The sequence below is a fragment of the Fringilla coelebs genome (assembly GCF_963513975.1).
Source record: "Fringilla coelebs genome assembly, chromosome: 15".
NCBI lineage: Eukaryota > Metazoa > Chordata > Aves > Passeriformes > Fringillidae > Fringilla > Fringilla coelebs.
Window position 1 is genome coordinate 10920301 of NC_140041.1, and position 24652 is coordinate 10944952.

A 24652-nucleotide genomic window follows, 5' to 3' on the forward strand; every position below is an offset into this window, starting at 1 on the left:
AAACACACCCTTGGGTACACGTGCAAGCACGAATTATCCCATAGTGGAATTGCCTGGAGCTGAGGGGACACTGTGGCTCTGCTGCAGGATTGTACTCATTGCACTGATGGGAGTGAGCCATCCTTGCATGTGGGGAAACCTTTGCCTTGAGGGCAAGAGGTTGTTTGTGAAAAGGACCCCTGCACTGAGGGTTCTCATTGCTTATCACACCCACCAGTGGAAACACATTAAGCACATTTCCAAACTTCCAGTCCTGTCCTATTTCTCTTTTCTTCGCCTTTTTTTTTCCTCTGAATTGGATTTCTGTATATTCGTCAGAAAATTTAATTTAAATACCAGGGGTTCTTATCCTTTTCTTCAGAAAGGAAATCTGCAGAGTCCTTTGAAGCATCTTCTGCCTTGGATGGCCCTCAGCAATGTCAAAAGCAATTATAAGTCAGTTATAAAAAGCGATTTTTAAAGTGTCTGTAAAAATTAAAATAGATGTTTCTGTGCACTGTATCAGCATCTTCAGCCTCTCAGATGTTAGAGTGTTCCAAAACAAACCTGTACAAAAATACTACACAGGGATGGAGCAAATGCTGCCAGTTTGAGATGTTATTGCCTAACTGCCTTGGGAAATTCCATTTATTGAAAATAATTCACATACGTGTTTGAAACATTCAGTAATTAATTTTCAGCTGAATTGGTTTCTGTTTCCTGACTGCTTTGAGGAGAGAGATGGAGAGACTTAAATATCAGAGCTGCTGGTTGGAGGACATATTCTCTCCTAAACTTGCGGGTAGGCTAACACAAATTTTCTCCCTAATGAAGCTGAATGATTTATGCCAAGATTTGCAGAAGCAGAATAAACCCATTGGTTTTATTTACATTTATATGGTGGATGGGTCTTGTAATCTGTTGTTAAATAACACTTTATAAGACCAGAATTATTAACAGTATCAACTCTGAGAATGAATATTCTCATTCTTGAACTTGGACTCCAACAAAGAACAAAGTCTTCTGAATGGCTATGAAAGCCTGAAATTCCATCAAGGGCTTCCTGGGACATCTTGTCCATTCAAGGGGGATGGGGTAGTCCCATTACACCTGGATGGAGCCCCAGTGACAGTCTGACCCCAGCTCATAGATTGGCCCAAGTTTATCTCTAGAGTCCTGGAAACTGACCATGCCTTCATGGAGAAGTGCTCTCTAAATTAATATGTATTACCATGATCACCTTAGAAAAAATAGCATAAATTCACCATAAAGCTAAAGAAGCTCTAACTGTGATGGGAAGTCTGTGGTGTACTTCAAATAACCAAAATGTTCAAGCCAAAGCTAGTGTTAGCCAGCATGTGTTGGAAACATGTCCTTTCCCTAGCAAAAGTCAAGGGCAGCTTGTAGGAATATTTATTAACATGTTTCAACTGGTTTAATGGCTCCCTCACATTTGCTCTATGATGGTTTTCATGGAAGCATAGAGTAAAATACCTCCAAGGCACTACTCAGCAGCCTCAGTCACTTTGTCTGTGGTCCTCACTCTGCTGGAAGTGGACACACAATGCTGATTTGAAAACTTCCCTCCTAGATCTGCAGGTTGACAGTAAATGCCATTTGAGCTTCATGCTGAGGGGGGAGGAAGAGTCAGAGCCTTCTGTCCACTGCCTGCCCAGACCTGTTCATTCACAACTTTCCCATTCCTGCCCTTCTCTTCCCTGACCATTTCCTGGCCTCTACAGCCAGGAACTGTGCTTTCCTTCTCCTGCCTGCTTGTGAAGCATAGCTGGAATCAAGTAACACATAATGATATTGAAATGCACACATACAATGTAATGCATCTTAATTGACTTAGTTTTATTATCGATCTCTTTTGTAGGAGATCTTTGCATTGAAGACAGCAGGTCTCATTTTCCATTTCATCATACCTCTCCAGCAGATGTCCTTTTCTTGTATAGTCAGAACAGTTCCAAGGGGATTGCATAAAAGCAACTGCTCTTGGCATTGATTATGCAGGACTATTTTGTCACTGAGTGATCACAGTACTTATTGGCAGACAATTTTAGATACAAGCCCCCCAATATTTACATAACACTGTCTCTTTTTATTGTGCAGTTCATTTCAGCTTCACTAAACAGCTACACGTTGAAAATACTCTCTTCCCCTTAAGGAATGGTCATAAAACCAGAATCAAACTCATAAATCTTGTTGTGAACTAGTTGTACAGTTTCTGCAGGATTACACATCCATTGCTGTGAGACACTGAAAGTATTTATTTGTTATCACCCTTTTAAAGTCAAATGTGTGAAAAACAAATTGGCTCTGTTGTGATTAACACAGTGACCCACTGGCACAACATATGGAACTACATCCTTACTGAGCAACTTCCCCCTCTACTGCCATTGACTGAACTAAGATTTTCCTGCAAGTCATAAGTCTTTTTTTTGTTGTGGTAATAAATAAAAACGTGAAATGTAATAGAAAAGTATCTCAAGCACTGTTGGTAGGTCTTTGTCCAGCACTGATTTATATTGCAAGCTCTGGTGAATGGTGCAAGGAGGGGAGAGGGAAAGTGTGTTCAGTCCATAGGGAAAGTTCTTTGGTCTGCTGTGTGGAGCTGGGACAAAAAGAGATTTGGGATGGAGTTGGTGTTTGTAGACCTTTTGGTATTGGAAAGCAATGTCACCATATCATTAGGAGGTTTTTAGGAGGCTGATGCAATCCTGCAATCCCTGGTGTTTATCATCTACCAATTATTTTGATCTCTCTTTGAGATAACCATAGAAGATTTATAGTTTTAAGAGAGAACTTAGGTTGTCCTGCATAATTAAAGCTAGGCCAGGAAAAAAAAAAAAAGGAAGAGACTTCTGACTTCTCACCTCTGAGTACCAGGACAGCTTCCCAGAAAGCAAATGTCAGCAACAGAAACCTCTGGGTGTGAAGTGAGGAAGAGTGAGATTCATGAGCCAAGATGAAATTTTTCTAATTTCCTACATTTTTCCAAGATAAAAATCTTCTGAAAATTATTATACTGAGATGTCCAGTACTATATTTCATGCAGCTGCCTCCTGGGGTGGATCCTTCCCTTGGAGACCCAGTATCCATGGGAAATTCTCAGAACAGGAAACCATGGAGCCTGGGTTCAAAAAAATGTTAGGGAGGATGACTGAAGGGGGTTTTCATCAGAGAATTTTTGTCCAAGTGAAACATTTAATTCCAATACTGGCTGGACACTATCTCCCTACATAAATGTTGAATGAATGCTCAGCCACTCTAAAGCGAGATTAATTAATCATATCAGTTTCGCCTTCAGATTCAGCCTAAAGAAAAGGTGGGAAAATGTTCACTTTTCAGAGCCAGGCTTAAGATATTTTTGTTATTACTGTGCAGCCAGAACTGAGTGCAGACTCCCTGACACAGAGAAGGGTTGGCTGTAGTTTTCCTTTCAAGCTGATAAAGTAACATCGTCTTGTCACTTTGTTTATTTATTTGTACTTTTAGCTCTTCATTTTCAAAGAGTTCATACTCATTGCTTTAGGACAAAAAGAACTGTAATGACAAATATGGTTGTTATGTTTCATCTTATTCCCAAGGGTGTGTTCTTCTTCCAGTGATGAGCATCTGCTCCTAGTCATGTAGAAATCTGATTACAAAGCATGATCTTTGATTAGCATATTTCAAAAATTGTTTCTTATTACAAGCTCTCCTTAGGGCTTGTGTTGCTTAGCAGTAGAACAACCTTCCAAATGTATTTAACAGGTTGAAGAACTTTGCAGACATATAAATCCCTACTTTGAACTTTTATGTTCATATGGATCATGTATTCTGCATAAGTGGGAAAAAAAATCTCCAGAAATAACAATCCACGTCATGGGTTTTTGCTGTCTTCTGACAAAGTCCACACTTTGGCTTGTATTTAATAAACTACTGTTTTGAACTGCATGTAAGGGCTGTTTGTAATGAATAATAAATGATGCTTCTATTATATGTTCCATTTAAGGATTTTCATAAGGTTTTCCACCACTGGCCCTTTATATTAGGAAAGCTTTTGATGCCATGGGTATTGAAACTAATGACAATGAGATTGAATTCCTGTGGGTGAGAACTGAGAGGAAGGCCAACAAGGCTGACATCCTACTGGGAATGTGTTATTGTCCACCCAGCCAGGAAGAAGAGGTGGACAAGTCATTCTACAAGCAGCAGGAGAATGTGTCTGGATCACCCACCCTTGTTCTTGTAGATGACTTTAACCCAGCAGACATCTGCTGGGAACTTAATACAGCAGATAAGAGGCACTCCAGGAAGTTTTTAGCGTGTGTGGAGGACAGCTTTTTGTTTCAGCTGGTGGGTGAGCCCACCGGGTGTCCCAGTGAGGGACTGTGTTGGACCTGTTGTTTGCAAATAGAGATGGGCTGGTGGGAGATGTGGTGGGAACAGTGGTCATGAGATTATAGAGTTCTCAATACTTGGTGAAATCAGGAGGATTTATTGTCAACATTATTATTGTTCTCAGATTTTAGAAGTAAATCACCGAGGTATAGAGAGTTGAGGCCAGATTTGTAAGGGAATGGAGGCTAGGATTTCCAACCACATCTTGTCCCATTGCTTTCCTTCCTGATGATTATTCAACAGTGTTCTTTTCTTTTAGGATAGATAATTTTTAAATTGCAAAATATTGAAAGTTGTGTTCCTTTTACCAGTAAAGCATAGTGTGATGCTATTTCAGAACTGCATGCATTTTTATTGCCTTAGAAGACCTAAATAGCTCCTGGAATGGATTCACCAATTAGAGTAAATTTTGCTGTGAAAAAACACTAAGTATTGTAGCTGTGTATGATGTCTCATAGACCATGTGGGCCTAAATTTTGCTCCTTATTCATGCCAAACTAGTATTGACTTTACAGGCTAAAGTTACATCCCCAGTCCTCAGGTTTTGGCTGATAGAACACTGAGCACAAGGCCAGGCTGTGCTTACCAGCAGCCCAGTGCTCCTGGCAGCTCTTAGCCCTGGGCTCCCAGCCAGTTTGCACAGTGATTTTTGTTGATGCAGCATTTTGCATCAAGGATGTGTCACCAGCAGAAGCAAACAATGTTCATGGGCTCCAGCAACAGAGCAAGGCCAGCTGCAAGAGAGCAAAAGTTCTGGTCATTAAATTTGTGTGTGGATATGACCTTTGAACTGCCTCAGCCACTGAAACGATGATGTGTTGACCCTGCACACTCCAAGTGGTGCTCAGTCATTAAAGGCTTTGCAGAAGGAGGGTGTTTCACTGGTTTGCAGTTTAAGAATATCCAGGTAGACAGCCAGCTCAGGAAACTGTGGCTTGCCATTTAAATCCCTGTCAAAGATCTGCCTCAGTCCTTAACTCAGCCTCCAGTGAGAGTGAAGTAAGAGGATTAAGAAGGTGTCTCTCACTGTTTGTGTTCTGGGAATGTAAAGGGCAGGGAATCAGATACTTCTCATCTGTCTGGCTTTAAAAAAGACACCAAAACGCAGCAGCAAAACATCCCTGAAGAGCCTTGACAGCCCTTGGTCTTTCCAGTGGGACAGACCCTGTCTGCTCAAACACTGCCTATGTATTTTCCTAATGGCAGCACATCGAATGTGGCTGCCTTATTGTTTATGGTGTAGGAAACAGATGGTCTTTTCTCCTTCCTTGTTCACTTCACCTCTTCTATCCGTTTTAATGGTTTAAAAGAAAAAGCTTTTAGCACGTTTGCTTTGTTTTTACTATTTCCCCCTGTCTTGCACCAAAGTCATTCCAGTAAATACATATGCACTAGTGAAGCTTAATTGCCCATCACAAATGTGTAATGGGTGTTAATGTGGCAGGAGCTTGTAGCTGTGGCTGTTTAACCCAGAACAGAACAGCTGCAGCGCTTCAGACCCAAAGGAAAACAGAAGAATCCTCTGCTTGTTGGAAATATATTTGCTCTCAGAGAAATCTGGTACACAGCAAACTGAAACTTCTTCTACTTCAAATAGTCTCCTTTGAAAGTTTCTCTGATTATTCAGTAGAAATCGGAAATGGTTATCATAAAGGGCAAGTAAGAGCTTTATACCATCACCAAGATGAAACCAAGAGTTGCCCATTTCCAAGAATGGACTGAGATGTGAGGAGATGTGGGAGAGGGAAAATAGGATTTAAAGACATTGAAGAGGAACAGAAGTCAAATCCATGGCAACAGAATGTCCAAAAAGAGCTTCTCTAAAAATCACTTCTCAAACAAAAGTGAAATTTCTCTGTGTGACAGGTATGGCAGAGACTTTCCTTCTGACATGTTCACATAACCATATTTTTAATACTTGTAATTCATTTTGGCAGAAAATGTCTTATTGCTGATTTTTAGAAACCTTCTTTTTTAGAAGAATGAATTTCGACAGATACCTTTCAAATGGGACAAGAGCCTGAACATGTTTGCTGAGATGGCAACTCATTGTGCTGTCTGATCCCAACTCTGACAGCACTGCTGGTGCTGCAGGTTGTTGTATGAAAGCCAGGATTATTTTGTTGTACTCAAGCATTTTAAATACAGGGGAAGTTGAGCTGTAAAAATTAAAAAAGTATTATGCCTGTTTTACAGCAGCTGTGAAATTAAATTTCATAGCACTCTGTATTATATCAGTTTTTAGTTACCTTCTTCCATACCAGTCATTTTGTTATTTGAGTACATTTTATCCAAACATAGCTTTTCTGTGAAATAAACAGTGTAATATAGATTGTTAAACCAGAACTTCATCCCAAAGTCTCATGTCTGATACTAATGTGAACACCAATTAGATCACTCACAGTAATGAGTCTTTAAGCTCACCATTTTCTTTCTGTGCCAACTTCTCTACCTCCCATGCAGTCTGAAAACAGCAGCACATACCATAAAATATCCAAGGATTTGTTCACTCACGTGTGGGAGCGTTCATTCTAACCGGTTGTTACCTGCTGGGAGAGCCCTCTGCGTGCATTTCTCACTTGATTTTTTGATGTTTGATTTCTTATAGCCCTTGATCCATCCAAGGATCCCTGCCTGAAGGTGAAGTGCAGCCCGCACAAAGTGTGCGTCACCCACGACTACGAGACCGCGATTTGCGTGAGCCGCAAGCAGCTGGTGCACAGGTGAGGAAACTTCCCCCTCCTCCAGGCTTGTCTGGGGGAAAAGAAGTAACACAAGAAAACTCCAGAATTAATGTTAAAACCACATCATTTTACAGCAGTCTTTTAAATTTTAATTTTGGTTAAAAAAAAAAAAGGCAGATGTTTTATATTTATAGCTGAGGCTACTTTAAAAAGATGACCCAGAACAGGCTGCATCCTGTGGTGTGGATTGCAGAATTCTCTCTCAGTTCTGGGAGGGATTTTCTCCCCCCAGAGAACAGTAATTATGCATATTTTAAAAACTGAAAACATGAAATATGAAAACGCTGTGCCAGAAATATCTACACTTCTGGTAACTTAATTACAAGTAATTAACAGGAGATTGATAAAGATTTTTATTTTTTAATGTATCAAACGTCTGCTTAAGTTTGCTAAAGAGCTGAAAAATGTTGGTGGAATTTTGTAGAGCAACTCCTCGAGAAGTCTCATAACTAGAGAAATCTGCAGATCAGATTGCTGAATGACTGAATTAAGAGCAAATGAACTAGCTAATGTATTACAAGGCCAGGATGTTGAAATTAGACCACAGAACTTCACAGAGAGAAGCTACAAATTGTAGAAGAAAAGCCTACTGAACATGGGTTGAGATATGTTATAACCAAGAACTGAGACATTTATAAAAAAAAGTTGAGGAAAAAAACTAACTTTGCTCTCTTTTGGAAGGAGAACCAGTAGAAGCAGTAGTGAAACTAGAGTTGAGTATCTCCAGAGCATGAATCAAGAATTAAAGTGGAGGAATCAGCCCCTCCACCTGCCTGCAGATATATAACAGAATAAATCGTGTACTGCTGTAATGAGCAACTCTGAACGCTTGGTCTGCACTTTAAGGAGAATACATTGTCTTGCTTTCATTATGTTTGAGTGATAAATCTGGGGACTGCTCTTCAGTTTCTCTCTCTCTTTAGTATGGAAGAAAAAATTTGCCTGTAACACAGCTCAAGTCCCCAAATGTTGTTGTAAGCCAATATTGTAGTTCAGCAACTGTTTAAGCCAAACTAAATTCAGGATGATCTGATTCCCATGTACTACATCTCATCTTTCCTCACTGTCACCTGGTTGAGGAAGCTAATCCTGTAAGAAAAATTAGTCTTTGATTGATAATCCAAAGTTAATGGTGTAATGTGCATGAGGCAGTGTGTTTAGTATTTGGTTTTCAGTTGGAATGATCCCTGGAAGGAAGTTAGGAGTCTGCTATATGCAGTGCTTACACTCTAATGATATTTTTGACATTATATAGCTTATATTTTCTAGTGAGGATGAATTGAAACCTGGTTTAAATTCTTGCATTATATAGTAGTCCTTGTGATATATAGACATAGATGTTGAGCCAAATGCTTTCTGAGCTATTTCCAGTATTTAACGTCTCCAAAGTAGTCAAAATGTTCAGAGGAATGGTGCAGAGGAACTGAATATCCTTTCTTTGCAGAAAGCAAGCTGTGTTTCATGTGATCTCTCTATGATTCCTCCACTGCCTGCAGCTGTTTCAGCAAACCTTTGAGTAGCACTGTGACTATGGAGATGAATTGAAAAGTATTGAAAACTTACTTTGAAAATTCTCCAAACAATTTCCAGCAAGTTTTGCTATGCTGAAAGAACTACTGCTGATATGTGACAGTGGCACATATAACCCCACAGTGGTTTTATTCTGCATGTACCCAGCTAGCCTGGCCTCAGAGGGAACACAGGTCAAGGAGGGAAGTAACCAGGGCAAATTGTCTGTTGATTTGAATCAGTGGAGTGACACCCCCTGAAGGTTTTCATCTTCAGTCCCACAGCATTCTGATTTTTTCTGTGCCTGAACTGAATACTGCTCTACATCTGCCTCCAGTCATATGAAATGCTGTGTTAATCAGGAGTAAACACATTAAAAGGGGTGGAGTTGCACCTATGCAAAACCAGCTAAAATCTGAATATATTAGTGTGGGCACACGTAGTAGCAATTACCAAACAACACGGTGCTGTTGCGATTGTTTTGCACATCCACGGTGCTTTTGGGTGTGCTCAGGAGGATTTTCCATTTCATGCATCATTATCAACTTGCTGCAGTGGCTTTACACAGGATGTTGGCTCAGCAAAAAGTAATCGAGAGCAACACCTTTGTTATTGCTGAGCCTCCCAGACAGAGCTGTGCTGGTTTGTGTCCCCCAGTGCCTGCCTGGCTGGAGAGCTGTGGTTTTCCAGGCACAGTGTGCTGCAAACTCTGAAATCACCAGTGCCAGCACGATGCCATTCCCATTTCATTTCCTTTCTGCTGGAATGCCTGCTCTTTAAACCACTGCAGGAGCTCAGTAGCAGTGTAGAAAATTGAGTTGCATGGAAATGTGTTATTTAAGCTACTCAGACCCTACCCCAGGGGCAGTCTGGCCTCTCCTGTGCAGCATCTGCAGCCTCCTCCTCCTCTGCTCCTCCTCCCCTGCACAGTCACCCAGAGCAGCCCTGGGTCTTGAATCATGGAATGGTTTGGGTTGGAAGGGATCTTAAAGATCATCTAATTCCAGCTCTCTGCCCTTTGGATCTCCTGATGCAATCAGTTGGTTCCCCAATTAACCTTGCTGTGTTTGTAGATTTTTTTTTTTTTCAGTCTCTTGTTCCTTTTCATACTGATTCTGAAAATAATTGGTTTTTATTTGATTATTAGGTACAATTCAGGGAAAAGGGCATAGCCCAAAGGGAACTTTGCAAATTTGGAATCCTGTTGATATATTTATCCATGTTAATTCTTTTTTATTTATATGTGTTTTCTTCCAGACCCTATCAGAAGCAGAAAGATAGGAGAACCCAGACAATAACAGGGGAAAACCACTGGGTAGTTTATTCATTTTTTTGTCTTTCTTCATGGGCATTAGCCAACTAAATTTTCTAGTAAGCTGTTAGTACTTCAGAAGTTAAGGCAGAGGATGTCTGAGAGGTACTTCAGACAGATAATAGAGTTTTGTCAGCACATCCTCTAAGGCATTTACAGTAAGAATTGGACAGTACATTTAGAGAAAAGGCAAGACTGAGTTGTAATTGAAAAGTGTGAAAAAGATCAATTTGGAGGTACCTTCTTACATGTTTAATAGTCCTTGTACTAGTGATAGAGTCTTATGAAATCTTTTTGAGTGGATTAAAACCCCTTTGCATTTGGACATCTATGAGGAAAAGTCTTTATTAGCTCAGTTTTGCATGAAAGGCAGTAGTTAATGTCTCTCAAAGTTGTCTCATGCATTCTCAGTCCCAGAATACTTAAAGCCATTTGTGTCTGCTGGTGCTGGCAGCGCAGCGGATGGGAAGGAAAGATGTCACTCTTGGGCTCTTTTCAAAAGAACAGAATGAGAAGAGAGGATTGATGTGAAAATAATGGCCATATTAACATGTCCAGGGTTTACAGCTTTGCTCAGTCCATTTGACCAGCAATGGCCAATTAGTTCATCACTGCAATGGAAGTCACTCACAAAGATAATCACACTGCTTCTCTGCTTCTCTGCTGTGTCTTAGAAATCCAGCTATTTACTATTTCTCCAGGACTTTTAAGGATAATGCTGCTGACAAAAGAGTCTACTACTGAGTTTCTCACTTTTTTTTTAAGATCTGGACAAGTTCCCAGATAAAACATCTGTTCTTCTAAATTACACGTCAAAACCTTGGTCTGACCAGCATGGCAGCGTTGGCAACTACACTTACCCACAAGGAGCAGACAAATCTCCCTCTCCTTCTTTACAAATCCTGCAGCTGATACACCATTTCTGCTTAGGAAGGACCCTGTTCAATACAAGTCAAGTAAAACATCCCCCCCATATGTGAAATAGAGCATTTTTGTAGCCTTGGTCTGGTTTGCCAGTGAGTGCTTTAAATTTTATCCAAAAGGGGGAGGCAAAGCAATCACTGCCAGGACATCAGTGACCCACCTGCTTTGGAGAACTGCTGGGAGCATTACAGAAAAATCTCTGACCACAGCAAATGCACTTCCAGAGATTTACTGAAAAGTTGTGCACATAAGCAAGGATTTGAAACAGTGCTATTCCTCAATGTCTATGATTACATCAACAATCACCTTTTAAAAGGTGCTAAAATAGGACCTATAAACCCAACCCTGTTGTTTTTCTGTTCTCTCTGACTTGTGTTTCTTCTTGTCTCGCTGCTAATGAAGGGTTGGCATAAAACCAAGGGCTCTCCTGGGGGTTACAGCTTCCTGTGCTGAAAACCCAGCTCCCACATTCCCTGTGCCCTGACTGATGCCATGGAGGGCTTGGTCCTCAGCTCATTTAATTCTGCCTGATTTATGTGGTAATATTTATCAAAGCCTGAGTAGGTGAAAAATCCATAGGAAAACCAAGCTTGAGTGATGATTAATTATCTCTGAATCAACTAAAACCATCAGTTGGCTCCCCACTTAACCTTGCTGTGTTCATAGCTCTTTTCTATTCTCTTCTTCCTTTTAACACTGATTCAGAAAATTATTGTTGTTCATTTGTGTATTATGTACAGTTCAGGAGTATGCTGAGCTGGAAGAGACTCACCAAGAACACAGAGTCCAATTCCCAGCCCTGCACAGGACATCGCAAAAATCCCACCATATGCCTGAGAAAATTGTCCAAACACTCCTTGAACTCTGTCAGGCTTGATGCTGTGACCACTTCCTTGGGGAGCCTCTTCCAGTGCCCAAACTTTTCCTGATATCCAACCTAAACCTCGTAAATATCATAATTATGTTCTGCGTCTCTAGTGGTCTTGGTGAATTCTGGAATGAATTCACAGTTATGAGTTATTTTTTACTGCAGATTTATTTATGAGCATCAAATGAATTCTTTTGCTGATTAATGTTTCCAGAATTAAGGGAAGAAAACTGCACAGTTCAGAGTCAAAAGAAAATCTTTTGACCATTGTTTTATTATAAAAGAAAGCTATTTCAAATAGATTGGATTTTTTCCCAAGTAACAATACAACAATATTTACACATACCTGCAAACTGATTTGAAGTCTCTAAATCTGACTTTTCCTAGGAAGAAAAGAGGAAAAAAAAAAGAAAAGGAATGTTTTTTATGAAAATTTTTTTATCTACCTCTAGTGCTGAGTATTGATTAATCTACTGGCATAGATTTTTGCTTTGGAAGAAAGAGCATTGAAATATTTCATTAAACACACAATCACAAGACCAAATAGATAGCATTAAGTTTCTTTCAAACAAAGCTCTTGTACTGGGGAAATTGCCACAATTTAGGCTTATTTTTCCCAAGGGTAGCTCTGATAGAATCTTGGAGAGTTACTGTAATCCTCGGTGAATGAAAGTTCTAGACATGAACAGGATTGAGTAAATGTTTGTTGTTTGGGGTATTTTTTTGTAAGTTGTTAACTCCAGTGCATTACTCTGTAAAGACTGTTATTCTTACTAATATCCAATCCCTCACGGTACATTGCACAGTTTAACTGTGGCTCATGCTGTTTGTCCACAAAGAGAAATGAGAAGCAGGAAAATCAAGGAGAGAGGGGCCTTTGAGGTCACAGCCAAGTGCAGTAGATAATGTGATGTGCAAGGGGTGTGCAAGTGATGTGTGCAAGTCCTTGGAGGGAACTTGAAAGCTTTCAAAAATATTCCATCTCCAGATTGCCTGACAACAAAGGTACCTCCACTACAGCACGAGAGTTTGGGATTTTGCAACAGGCAAGTAACAGACACATGGAAATAAGGAATGTTTGTTTTGTTATGGAGTCCAGGTTGCCTTTTAATAAAACAGCGAGCACGTGGTGTGATGTGCCATCAATCTATAAGTGCTCAAGGGGACCACTGACTATTAAGAGAGAAAAGCATAAGAGTCTGGCACTATCCTTTATTCCCCATTACAGTTATTTCTAAAATTTTGATTATGAAAATTATGATCTAAGCATGAACTCCCAAAGGTTAATAGCTTTTCCTCCCAGAGAGTCTTCATCAGTAACTGCCCGGGATTCAGTCCAAGGATGCTTGAATATTGGAACAGCACTCACTGGTGTTAAAAGCAGATATTACTCTACTGAGCAGGGTCATTTGTGAACTGTAGGTCTCCCCCTCAAAGTGGTCCATTTCTCAGTTTCAGCTCTGCCTACATTAAGTTGCTTTTAACTGGAGACCATGTGGAGAGGCTGTGGAGGGACTGGCTTTCATCCCACACATTGATATGAGCTCACTCAGTTCTGAGCTTTCACTGACCTACTTGCTGCCAGGGCTTTCTGCACAAACACCCTCCAGTTGATTGCTTTCTGGAGGAAGCTGACTATGGTCTGTCCTCTCAACAGATGAGAATTCATGTTCCTTTTAGGCTGTTTTCTGGCTTTCCCAAGCTCTAGGTATGTTGTTGACTTTGTATATTTGAAAAGTCAGAGGTAAAAGACCCCTGAACAATTCACAAACTTATGAAAGATCCTTCATTGACTTTAAGTAAAAGATGACTGCAGTCACCTTTAAATTCATATTGGATTACTGACTCAAAGCAAAAAGAGCTCAAATTTTACACCATGCATTTTGGTATTTCCATGAACTTCCAAACTTCTACAGAAAAATGTACACATGAAAAACTATGGTCAGGCAGAGCACAGACATCTCCCATGGGAAATGCACAAGATTGTCACCAATAGCCTGGATTTTCTGCATCCCAAGGCCAGTTAGCCCCTCTGCTTGTCTCTCACAGGACTGGTTCATGCTCCAGCAGCTTTAGACCTCATTGGAGTAGTGCAAGGTGATGGGCTCTTCCTGGACATGAGTAACTTTAGGGATGTACATGGTAATGCACAGCTCTCCTATAACAGACTTTAGGGTGTGTCCTCATCCCTGCCTGCCCTGGCTGTGCTGGTGGATGAAGCTGTTCTTGCAGTCAGCAGGGGATTCAGGGTATTTCACTCACAGCCACCAAGCACCAGGCTGCTGGGTGAGCATCTCACTGCTGGGGTCATTGGCTTTTACCCTGCAGCTCCTGTCTCACTGTGCTCTGCTTTCCCCTGAGGCAACTGCAAGCACAGAGGAGGCACAGTGGGCATTGAGACAGTCTCCTGCTGGTTGCTCCTTTCAGACCAGCTTCAGAGCCCTCACTGAAACCACCTGAATACTTCTGGGTACCTTTGCTATCATCAGAGCGTTTTTATATTGAACAGAATGAGAAAATAACTTCTTTTTTCCTGCACTTTAATTAGCATTTATAAATAGTTTTGCATTCAAAGATACTATTACTGAATGGGTTGAATACCTCTTTGTAATATTCCCGCTCTTAATATTTCTAGTTGCATGCTTTTAGCAGTATATAAAAATGGACTAGATGTGACTTCCTGGATCATTAAGTCTAATCCCTCTGCAAAAGTATAAAATAAACTTTTTCATAAACCTATCAAGTTCTGTCTTAAAGATAATAAGGTTTTTTGCCTTCTGTACTCCATTTGGATGAATCCTGAACATCCAAACCTTTCTTGTTGGAAACTGGCTAATAGCTAGCCTAAGTCTATTCAAATCCAGCTATAACTTCTGGAGTTTTCCTAAATGGTTCCCCAGTATTTATTTTGGAATAATAACCTTCTATTGTTTTGCTAGATTTGGCAAATGTTCATAGTCTTTTCTTATAAATCAAGATCTCTTAAAAAGATATTCCTCTTGCCTGTTTCAGTTTTCCTTTATAGCAGAGATCATTGGGTTTGGCTGCTCAGATCAGTAAAGAAAGAAACCCAAAATTATCACTTCATCTTCTTGCTGTTTAAATTCTTTTTAGATCTTTGGTTTTGCAGTGACTCTGAGTCATCAAAAAAAATGTTAATATTTTAATTCTTAATTTTTATTTCTGAAATTAATCCCCTTTTTTAAATGGCTGTTCTATCCATACCTGCTTTAAACCTCTGATGGTTCTTCATCAGCTCTGTTGGAATATGTGCAGCTTGGAAGTTCTTATTCCATCTGGGCTTTCACCTGAGCTTTCTGAAGAACAGCTCTGGCTTTGACACTTTCTGATCTCTAAATTGATATATTTTGTAAATACATGTGCAGTTTGCTGCTTTAAGCACTCCTGCAGAGCATTCTGTATTTGTTTCATCCATCATAGAAACACACACTAATTACTTTTCTCTGTAATGTAAAACATTTTTTTATTAACACGATAACAAAAAGGAGGCCGGGGGAAGAGTTTGGAATAAATGCCACAGCTAGTTCAGCATTCTATACAAAGTATATATAAAATGCAGTGTTTAGAGCTCTGAGCTCTGACTAATATGTAAGCTAATGTATAATAATGGAAAATGCATGTCTTATGTGGGACTGTAAGTACTGCGTGAGTAATGTGTGAATGTAAGTTTGTGCAGCAGATTCATGGGAAACAAAAGCCAGCAGGAAAACTTAAATATAAAAAAGGTAAAACAAGGACAACATTAAGTTTGTTCCTCAATGGTTTGACTGTCTCAGTGGGTTCTTTTGGAGACTGCAGAATTGGTCATATATAAACCAGTTGGCACAGCTATTACCAGCTTGTTAAGAGCCACCATCCAAAGCTAAGTCAGCATCCAAAAGTTCCTGTTTCCCTCAGGATAGCTGGAAGAAGGCAGAGTTAAAAGTTCAGTCACCTCCTCCATGGCATTTCTCTGTTCCTGACTTGGACTGTGAGCTGTTGACAGCATAAGGGATGTTGGCTTTTTTGTTGTTTGTAAAGCTCCTCTTGCTCACTTTAAAGTGAACAAGAAATGAAAACAGTAATTGGTATAAATGTCATCTGCTTGGCAAATGTCATGAGATTTGCCAGCAAATGAATAGTGAACAAATGAATAAAATTGGAAGGGATTCACTGCCTCTGAATCCTCATTCTCTAAGAAGCTGTTAGGCTTTGCATAAGGAGTAGCCTCATAATTCTTGGGTTTTCAATGCTTTTTCAATCAATCTTCATACACTGTCATTTGGAATACAAACAGGTTGGTGTCAGAGGATGTGGGGTCCAGGAGGGCAGCTCCACAGCTCCTTGGATTCCTTGCCAGCAGCACCACATTTCACCACTGACCCTATGGTCACATGGGTGTAGTTTTGCTTTGCTGTTGTCTGACTTCTTCTATGACTACATTAATCCTCACATGACTTGGAATCTGCAATATTTTTGGATTTATCACAGCCCAGTAAGTTAAGGATGTATTTCCTGATTCATTTGCTTTGTGTTTTTTATAAAAATCTTAACCATAGAATTGCTGGAAGCAAATTTGTGATAACATTTAATATGTGCCTGTATTTTTGCTTTTTATCCCTATCTTAAATCTGTTGAGTAATCCAGTCAGTCATAAATTACTATTTAATGTTCACAAATGACCTCCAATGCACCAAAAAATTATTCTGTGTTTATACAATAATCTGTTTACTGGAGATTCTAAGTTTATTGCTGGTTTTTGCTGTAGAAGCCTCAGGACATAAATGTGTTCAGTGGAAGTCTTTTTAGTGCTAATAAAAGCCATGCTTTTGTAAGATTGGGACTGATGTTTACAGTAAAGGAATTTTATTAAAGTTTTTCTTCAATTTCCAGCATCCTATTATATTGGAAAAAATGTTACACATGCAGCATTTAAAATCTGCCTTTTGGTAAATGGCATTATACATTCCAATTGCAGTCAATATTACAAAAAATATACTTTGTATGAAATTTTCAAATTAGGCCTTAAAAATATTGCAGTTCATTTGATGCTGGCCAGTTTGCTGCTTTTTCCAACCGTGTCTTCTGTGTGATGCAGACTCAACACACAAAGCTTTTAAACCAACTAAAAACTGATCTTTATTGTTTGCAAAACAGTTTTTATTTTACAGTTTTATTTTACAAAACAGCTTTTATTTTTTAATTTTATTTTACCTTTGCACTGCTGAGATTTGCCAGTTATTGCTTCTGAAGCCATTCCCTGGCAGTGAAAGGCACCAATAACAGCAGGCTGAAATGCTGATCAGCTGGGTCAGACTCTTCCACTCCTCCTGCCTTGAGCATTCACAGCTTCCTACCCACATGTAGGGCTCTGCTGGGGGGAGCTTTGGCTCCTCCAAAGCTGAGTGGTTTCCAGCAGAGTTCTGCTAAATTTCACATCTCCTTCAACATCCTTCATTTCAGGCACAAAACTTCACTAGGAAAAATGATGAAACCATACCCAAGACTACCCTAAGGAATTCATCAATGAGCTTTCATTTTTGAGTTGAAGCTTGCAAAAAACTTACCCTGTGAAGATATTTCCACAGAGGTTTGCCAGTTCCAAACTAGATTAACAACAAAGACGTGAATGTCAGCTAAAATAGAAAATTGAAAAAGATAGTCTTTGGTGTTTGATCCCTTTCAGAGCCATGCAGTTCCATCTAATGATGCTATTTTGAAAGAAATAGCACATGAAAACAATGAGAAGGAGGTTCTTGCATCAATCATCTTCTTATTTGGTGCATGTTATGTTATCAAAATTAACTTTTAATCTATTACTTCCTGCTTCTTTAATATTTCAATTTCTATCATTCGCTTTTTATTAACAAGCTTATGATTGCCTCCTTAGTGCTTGGCCAGAGCTCATCAAGAGTTCTACCTACATATTTTCAATTTAGTCATTTTGTATCGGATTTCTTCAACCAATGAACCACAGATGAGATTATGTATGGACATGAGCCCCCAAAGTACATTCTGTTCAAAGCTCTGGATGTAAACATAATTAGAAATCAACCCCAAAAATTTTGCTTCTTTAAATGTGTTTGCTCAGGTATCACTGTTACATGTAGAAAGGCTGAGCCATTCACCTTTTAGGCACAAAGAGAGATATCTCAGCACTTTTGAAAGAATATTGCTTCTATCTCAAGGTTTAAAGCAGTCTTATATCATAATTTAATTCTTAATTCCCATGAGCATCTTCTACATCTTGAGAGAAAAAATCATGGGCATAAGAAAAAGTTCCTGCTCATTGCAGCGGGTTGGACTTGGTGGTGTTTCACAGGTCCCTCCCAAGTGAAACTATTCTATGGTGTCTTTAAACCTTATATTCATTCTGAGCTGCTTAACCAGCTACGGCATAGAGCTGTCTAAAATAAATAAATAAATAGGAAATATATCATGATAGATTCCATTACATTAATGGAGCATAATTACCACGAAACATTTTTACAGATCTGTGTTATTAAATCTTTGTGAAATAGCAGGGGCAGGAAAATTAGCAAGTCTTCAAATTAGTTAAGAGAGAATTATCAAGCCTTCATGTTGTTATCACTTATTGCATGTATGTTCTCTACTTTCACAATGAAATCCTAAAAGATTCATTACAAGTAAATACAGAATGTTCAGTAACTGCAATTTAAAAAAATCAAAAATTCTGGCACGTCCCATAGAGTTATTTCCTGTTCCAACTAGTGGTAAAAAAAAAAAAAGATGAAATCTTGCACTACAGTCACTGCAGTCAGTGTAAAATTGCCACCTCTATGAAATCAAATATTGCAATTAACTAAAGTACTTAAAACTGTGGGGGTCTTATTGTTCTTGGATTAGCTTTTAACTTTGTAGAATTATCTGTGTAGCTTTTGCTCAGTTTGCACTCGACTCCCTGCTGAGATTTTTTTGAACATTGGAACATTTTGAGAAAGTGGAAATAGAAATAAGCTCAAAATGAAAACAAGCTTTCAGCTTTAAGCATTGAGTAGATGTGTTCTGGAGTCTTCTGACAAAATGGTTTTCCTGTCAATTCAACAAAACATTTTCTAGCAATGTAAAGAATAGTTCTTGACAGGAAAGTCTCTCACCTCAGAAATGTGAGTAGGATGACAAAGAGACCTTGAATGTAGAATGTGAAAAAGAGAGGTTCAAGCCTTGTCACTCAGGTAGAATAGACTTCTGGATCTTCTTTGAGTAGTTATTGAATTCTCTTTCCCTGAAAGTCTGGAGGTTTTAGTCCTTTCCTTTGGTGTTAATTGGAGAAGAGATTGATCTCTTCATTAATCATGCCAAATCCAGCCACTGGCCTGATGGTTATGGCACTCAGCTGGCACTCAGGATTTACTGAGTCTCTACTGCTGTTGTAAATAACATCCACTCCCACGACTTCCAAGCACACCTTTGAGAAGTCAGTCAAATCAGAATGGTGCTGTCATCACCTCCCATCTTCATGGAATGACAAATTTATTTCATGCTAAGCTTGTGAAGAGAGTCAGTAGCGTACAGACAGCTCCAACTGACTCGAGTATTCAGTTATCATTTGCACCTAGGGAGAATAAAACGTTATCTTTCATTATTATCTCTGGAGATACAGTATGAATTTGCTCCTGGAAAAGTGTTGAGAGATATTTTTTCTTCTCTTTTCATTATTTGGAAGTGATCCAGCATTGCTGCTTTCGTATATTATTTCTAAAATGATAGCTATTAAACACACTGAATTATGATTTGTGAAAGATGAAGTCCTTTGCCTGGGTCTTCACTGGTTTCTGATGAATGCCAACTACTAAAAAACATCCCTGGTCTCCTTTCTTTTCCATTTCCTGGGACAGGATCTTTAATAAGTAATAATATTGCAAAATAGACTTTCCCAATAGCCTTCAACTTATCTTTTTTTTCTGTGCATAGGAAGAATAGACAATTTCTATCATTACCTCTCTGCATAGTTTTCCAGGGAAAGCAGATATTTCAGAGTGTTCTGAGGACTTGCTGCTACACCTGCATGATTCAGAAAGAGAAAAACCTCACAAATCTTGTGTACACTTAATGATGTGATCACTCTAATTACTGCAGTATTTTGCTTACATTTTACTTTAACTCCAGCAGCAAAACTTGTCATGACATGAACATTCTCTGACAGTCACTGTGCTTTTCTCCTTTCTAGGTCTTTCACTCTGAAAAGAAATTCTTTTTTCCCTTAGTGAGGGCTTATGTTATCTCACACATCTGAATGAACACTCCTATACAATGTCATGCAGTTTTAAAATAAAGAACAATTTTGTACCTAGAGGCTCTTTTGCAACTGAGTCAAATTTCAAAACGATGTTTAAAAAAATGTACATCCAAGGGCTAAAACATGATGTGCATTTCATTGAAATCTCAATTATTTTCAGTGTATTTTTTTTTTTGTCCTTCAAACCTAAACTATTGTGCAGCTGATTTTTTTAAGGGGGTCATGGAAGGATGGTCACAACAGTTTTGATTTGGATCAGAAGAGTTTTCTACTACAGCCACAGTTCTGACCCAGACTGTATCAATAATCTGTAAATTTTTCAAGTAGCAGCTCTTCTAGAAAAGAATAGTTTTGTAGAAGTCTTGCTGAACATATTTCAAGTATTGAAGTTATGTCACTTCTGCAAATAAATCTTTACAAACTTTTTATTACCACTCTTCACTTTCAAATTGAACATATTTTGTTCAGAATTAACATTCAGCCTGTCACTAATGCAGATTGCAGCCTTGTGACTTTAGATTCTCTTGCGATTTTGTAAATTTTTCTTCTGATTTCCCTTTTTTTTCTCCTTTCACTGGCAAAAATGTTGAGCCTTTCAATTTATTTCTTTTTCTTAATATTAGTAAGAAACAGATTCTGCTTCATTTTTTATTGCAACTGCTACTGTCAGCTTTATTATGATCATATCTAGGAAAATGTTCTTTAATATGCATGGGGAGTCAGAGTAGGAAATTTTGCTTCATGGATTTATCTGGCCTCTAGCTTTAATCACCATGCAATCCATCTTTTATGAAACAAAACAAACCATTCTGATTAGTTGGTTGTTACAATCAGTGATCCTCAGCTGTGGAATACTGCTTAACCTTAATAGCAAGACATAATGTGAGGTTTTTGTTCATTTGTTTAATGAGTTAAAAATTCAGGTGAACAGAGCTGGTTAAAAAGAGATTAAAACATAAATGAAGACCCAAACCTGCTCCTCTAGTCTTGCATCCAGTCCCTTGCCTTGCAGTTCAGCAGATAGAAACACAGGAAACTTACACATGCTCTGCTTCTTCTTTCCTCTTTTTTATAAACTCTGAATTTGTACCTTATTGGCATTTAAGTAGATGGTTCATGTTGAACAAAAAGGACACTTTATAGTTTTGTTGCATCAATTATTCTGTCCATTATTCATTGCCCTGTGTTGTAATGTGTGTGCCATTATTCTGGATAGCTTTAAATCTCTTTCAAGTCCTTTGACAGATTTTTGTAGTCTTAGCTACCCCAGTTTACCCAGAGCCCAGGACTGCCAAGCTGAATTACACCACGGTCATTCCTGCTTAGCACCTCATCCATAGTTAATTTCTTGAGCCTCTATGTTTTATCTGTGTATAAATTTTTCATTTGCAACAACACTTTATCTTAGCTCAGAAGTCTGGGGGTTTTGCTGATTAGTTCCTTCGTTAGCTCAGAAATTTTTGCTTCATTTTGAACCAGCTGCCTGCCTGTGTAACAGGTTCATAGTGCTTTTAGAAACTCCAATGGATGAAACACAATGAGAGCTTTTTCATTTCAGAAAGAGCTTCACCCAGCCCTGTGCAGCACACCAGAAATGTGAGTGCTGAAATGGAAACCCTGCCCTCCTCCCAGTCCAGGAGAGAGCTGCTCTGACACTGACACCTCAGCATCGCCATCAAGATGAGAAAAACTGGCTGCAGAGGCTTGTCAGGAAATACAAGCTGAAGTTTCAGTGCTGCTGATATTCAGTGTTCAGAGAGCCCTCTGCCAAATTCCAAAAGGTGGAGGAAAAATGAGGATCAGTAGAGCGTGAATCTGAGTTATCAATACAAAAAACAGCCTTACAGCTGCTATCATGCAACCCTCAGAGGAAGATTTAACCAGCCTCTGGCTTCCTTTAGATGGAAGGAAATGGGCTCATGAAGAAAGTATCTCAGAGCATGTAAATTAATTTTCAGCTCTGGAAAGAAACAAACTCATATTTTGTACTTTACCTTTGCAAATATGTCCTGCCCTCACCAAAAGTATTATTTACTAATTAGCCCTAAATGCAATAGTACATTTGTACACTGAGTAGTGTGCAGACAGAAAATAAGAATAGATTGTAAACAAATGAAATGAGAAAATGATTGCTTAGATAATCTGAAAGAATTTTAGGAAGATATAGGACACAGCTAAATTCATGATTGCCTCTTGGGCGTTGTGGAAAGCAGACAGATAATGTGCTCTGGTTTGCAGCAGGGAAAGGGAGGATATGGTTAAAGAATAAATCCAAATAACAAATGTGACAGGGAAATGGCAGCTGAAAAAGGAAAAAGATGATGTGGGAAGAAATACGGGATATTTGGTCTTGACATAGTGATCTTCTAATGTGGACAAGATGTTCCTGAGAGGAAATGGCAATAATAGTGCAAAGAGATGGAAGGATAAGCCAGAGAGGACACCTATAAAGTTTCTCAGACTTTCAAGGATTCAAGTGTCGAAGGGTAAGAAGACTAAACTATTACAGGTAAAGCACCAAAATGACATTGAGATACAATTTAGAGAGAATATAACACTTAATATGATACATCCTAGCAGAGAGGAAAAGAACAGGCAGGAGTAGATGAAGAAATAACTGCTTCTCCTAGGGGCCTCATTTTTGAGGTTGAATGAAGCAGAAGAAAGTTTCAGAAGTAGGAGGGAAAAAGTGTGAGGAAAAGGAGATTGAGGGGGAGGATGTCAGGGCAAAGCAGTCAGGCTGAAAGATTAGAATCAAAATGTTTAAATACAGCAGTGAGTAAGAAAGGACACTGCAACTTTTTCACAATTTTATAAAATTTTCCTTAAAATAGCTGACCAGATCTTGGGAAAATAGGGCTGGAGGAGAAAGTTGGCTAAGCCAGTCAGGCAGAAGATAGACCTGAGTCTGTAGGATTTGAGAAAACAAAAGTGGTGTTTGAAGAAATGCAACAACTTTGGGGAAAAATAATAGCATTAATTTACAGTGATAAAGAATTAGTGCAGTCCTTAGATTTCTACCACAGCAGCTGAGAAACTGTGGAAAGAATAAGAATGGAGCCCAAGGAATCAATAGTGAGTAGCTGAAGTGAAATTTGGGTTGCAAGAAGTGATGGGAAGAAGTAAGGTAGCACATCCTAAACCATCAACACCCAAAACTGATTCCTGTGTAATAACTCAGCAGCAAAGTATTTTTTTTTTTTTTTTACAACCTGCTAAAGTCCCAGGCAATGTTACGCTTTCTATCTAAATATGCCACTGATTGAGTTTTTCTTTTTCACACAGTAAAATCAAAAGTAAACTTTTGAAGAAGCAGCTATAAAATGCTGAAAATATCAAAAGTATGAGTAGATACATTGCCTTTTAACACCACCTCAACCTCTGTGGTAGAGGGCCCTCTGGAGCTGCCTGCTCAAAGAATATGGGAAGAAGGGATGGTTTGTAATGCATGAGTGCTGGGCTTCATGATTCAAGGTCACAGCAAAGGGAGACCTTAAACACTCAGTGGAGGCACCTCATGAAATGTGTATCTTGCAGTTTCTGCAAGTATGTCAATTGAACTCATCTTCAAATTTTACCCAAAGGTGTGTTCCACTGTGTGCTGTCCCTGCACTGGATCATGTGCATTCAGTTTGTATCATGAATTAATGTGATTATGTAAATCCTGTCCATCAGTTGGGCCCTTCCTGGAGCTGTAGTCACCTTTCATTAAGACACAGCCTGATATAAGATGGGTTAATGCTTCTGATGGCCTCATTTGAGAAGCTGGGATTGGCATAGATATTATGAGCTCCATCTCCAGCATCCAATAACCAGACAGACAGCGCTGAATGCAGTGAGAAATTCAGCAGAATGTTTAGACATTCATAGTACTGAGCTCTATAAATCAGCAGTGCTGAATAAGCAACAGGGGCATTAGCCTATTTAGATGCTAAAAAGGATGGGATTTTAAAATTACTCAGCTCCTTATAGTATTTATAACTGGTTTAGTTTGCATGCACTTCACTAACATTCATTTTATTCTGACATAGGAAACTGCATTCTGATTATTTCCCTGAACCTACCTTGAACAGTGGATTTTGACTACACTCTGGAGGTAGTCTTTGGCTTTGGGATTGATTTTTTTTTTTTTTAATTGTCTGTTGTTTGACAAGCCAATTCTGTTCAGAAATCACACATGAATTCTTAGGTAATCAATGCTAATTGTAAAAATCCTCAGCAGCTTAATCTGCTGTAGCTTTCTTGAGAATTTAATAATCCTATCTCATAATAAAATGTGTCAGAAGGGGCAAATATTTTGCTAGCACAGCTTGTAACTGATTGTTGGAACCATGGCACCAAGTATTCAAGAACAGGAGTACTGTGCAGTCATTTTTAAACAGAAACATTTGATTTAGTGCCTTAGGGGCAAGAATTTTTACTATATTTTTAAAATTCATTTACTTCCTCATCCCTACCAGCAAAATGTCAATTTTTTTTTTTCTAGGATTGCATGTTATTTGCCTTAGGATAAGCAAAAGCAACATAATGAAGCAGAACACAGCTGAGCTATCTGAGAATGCTTTGGGGGGGCAGCATCGATTTTTCTCCCTTGCAGTTGCAACGTGACAAAAACATTTCTGAACTTTTTTGCTTCAGAAAAAAAAAAACTCTCACACTTTGGGCAG

The 24652-nt window shown here is 38.9% G+C and overlaps 1 protein-coding gene across 1 annotated transcript in view; it reads left to right on the forward strand.

Moving 5' to 3' along the window:
* Window positions 1-24652, forward strand: part of SPOCK1 (SPARC (osteonectin), cwcv and kazal like domains proteoglycan 1) — a 258586-nt gene that overhangs the window by 141959 nt on the left and 91975 nt on the right. The window contains exon 4 of the mRNA XM_084215536.1: window positions 6977-7091. Coding sequence (XP_084071662.1) covers window positions 6977-7091 — 115 coding nt within the window. The remainder of the gene's footprint in view (window positions 1-6976; window positions 7092-24652) is intronic.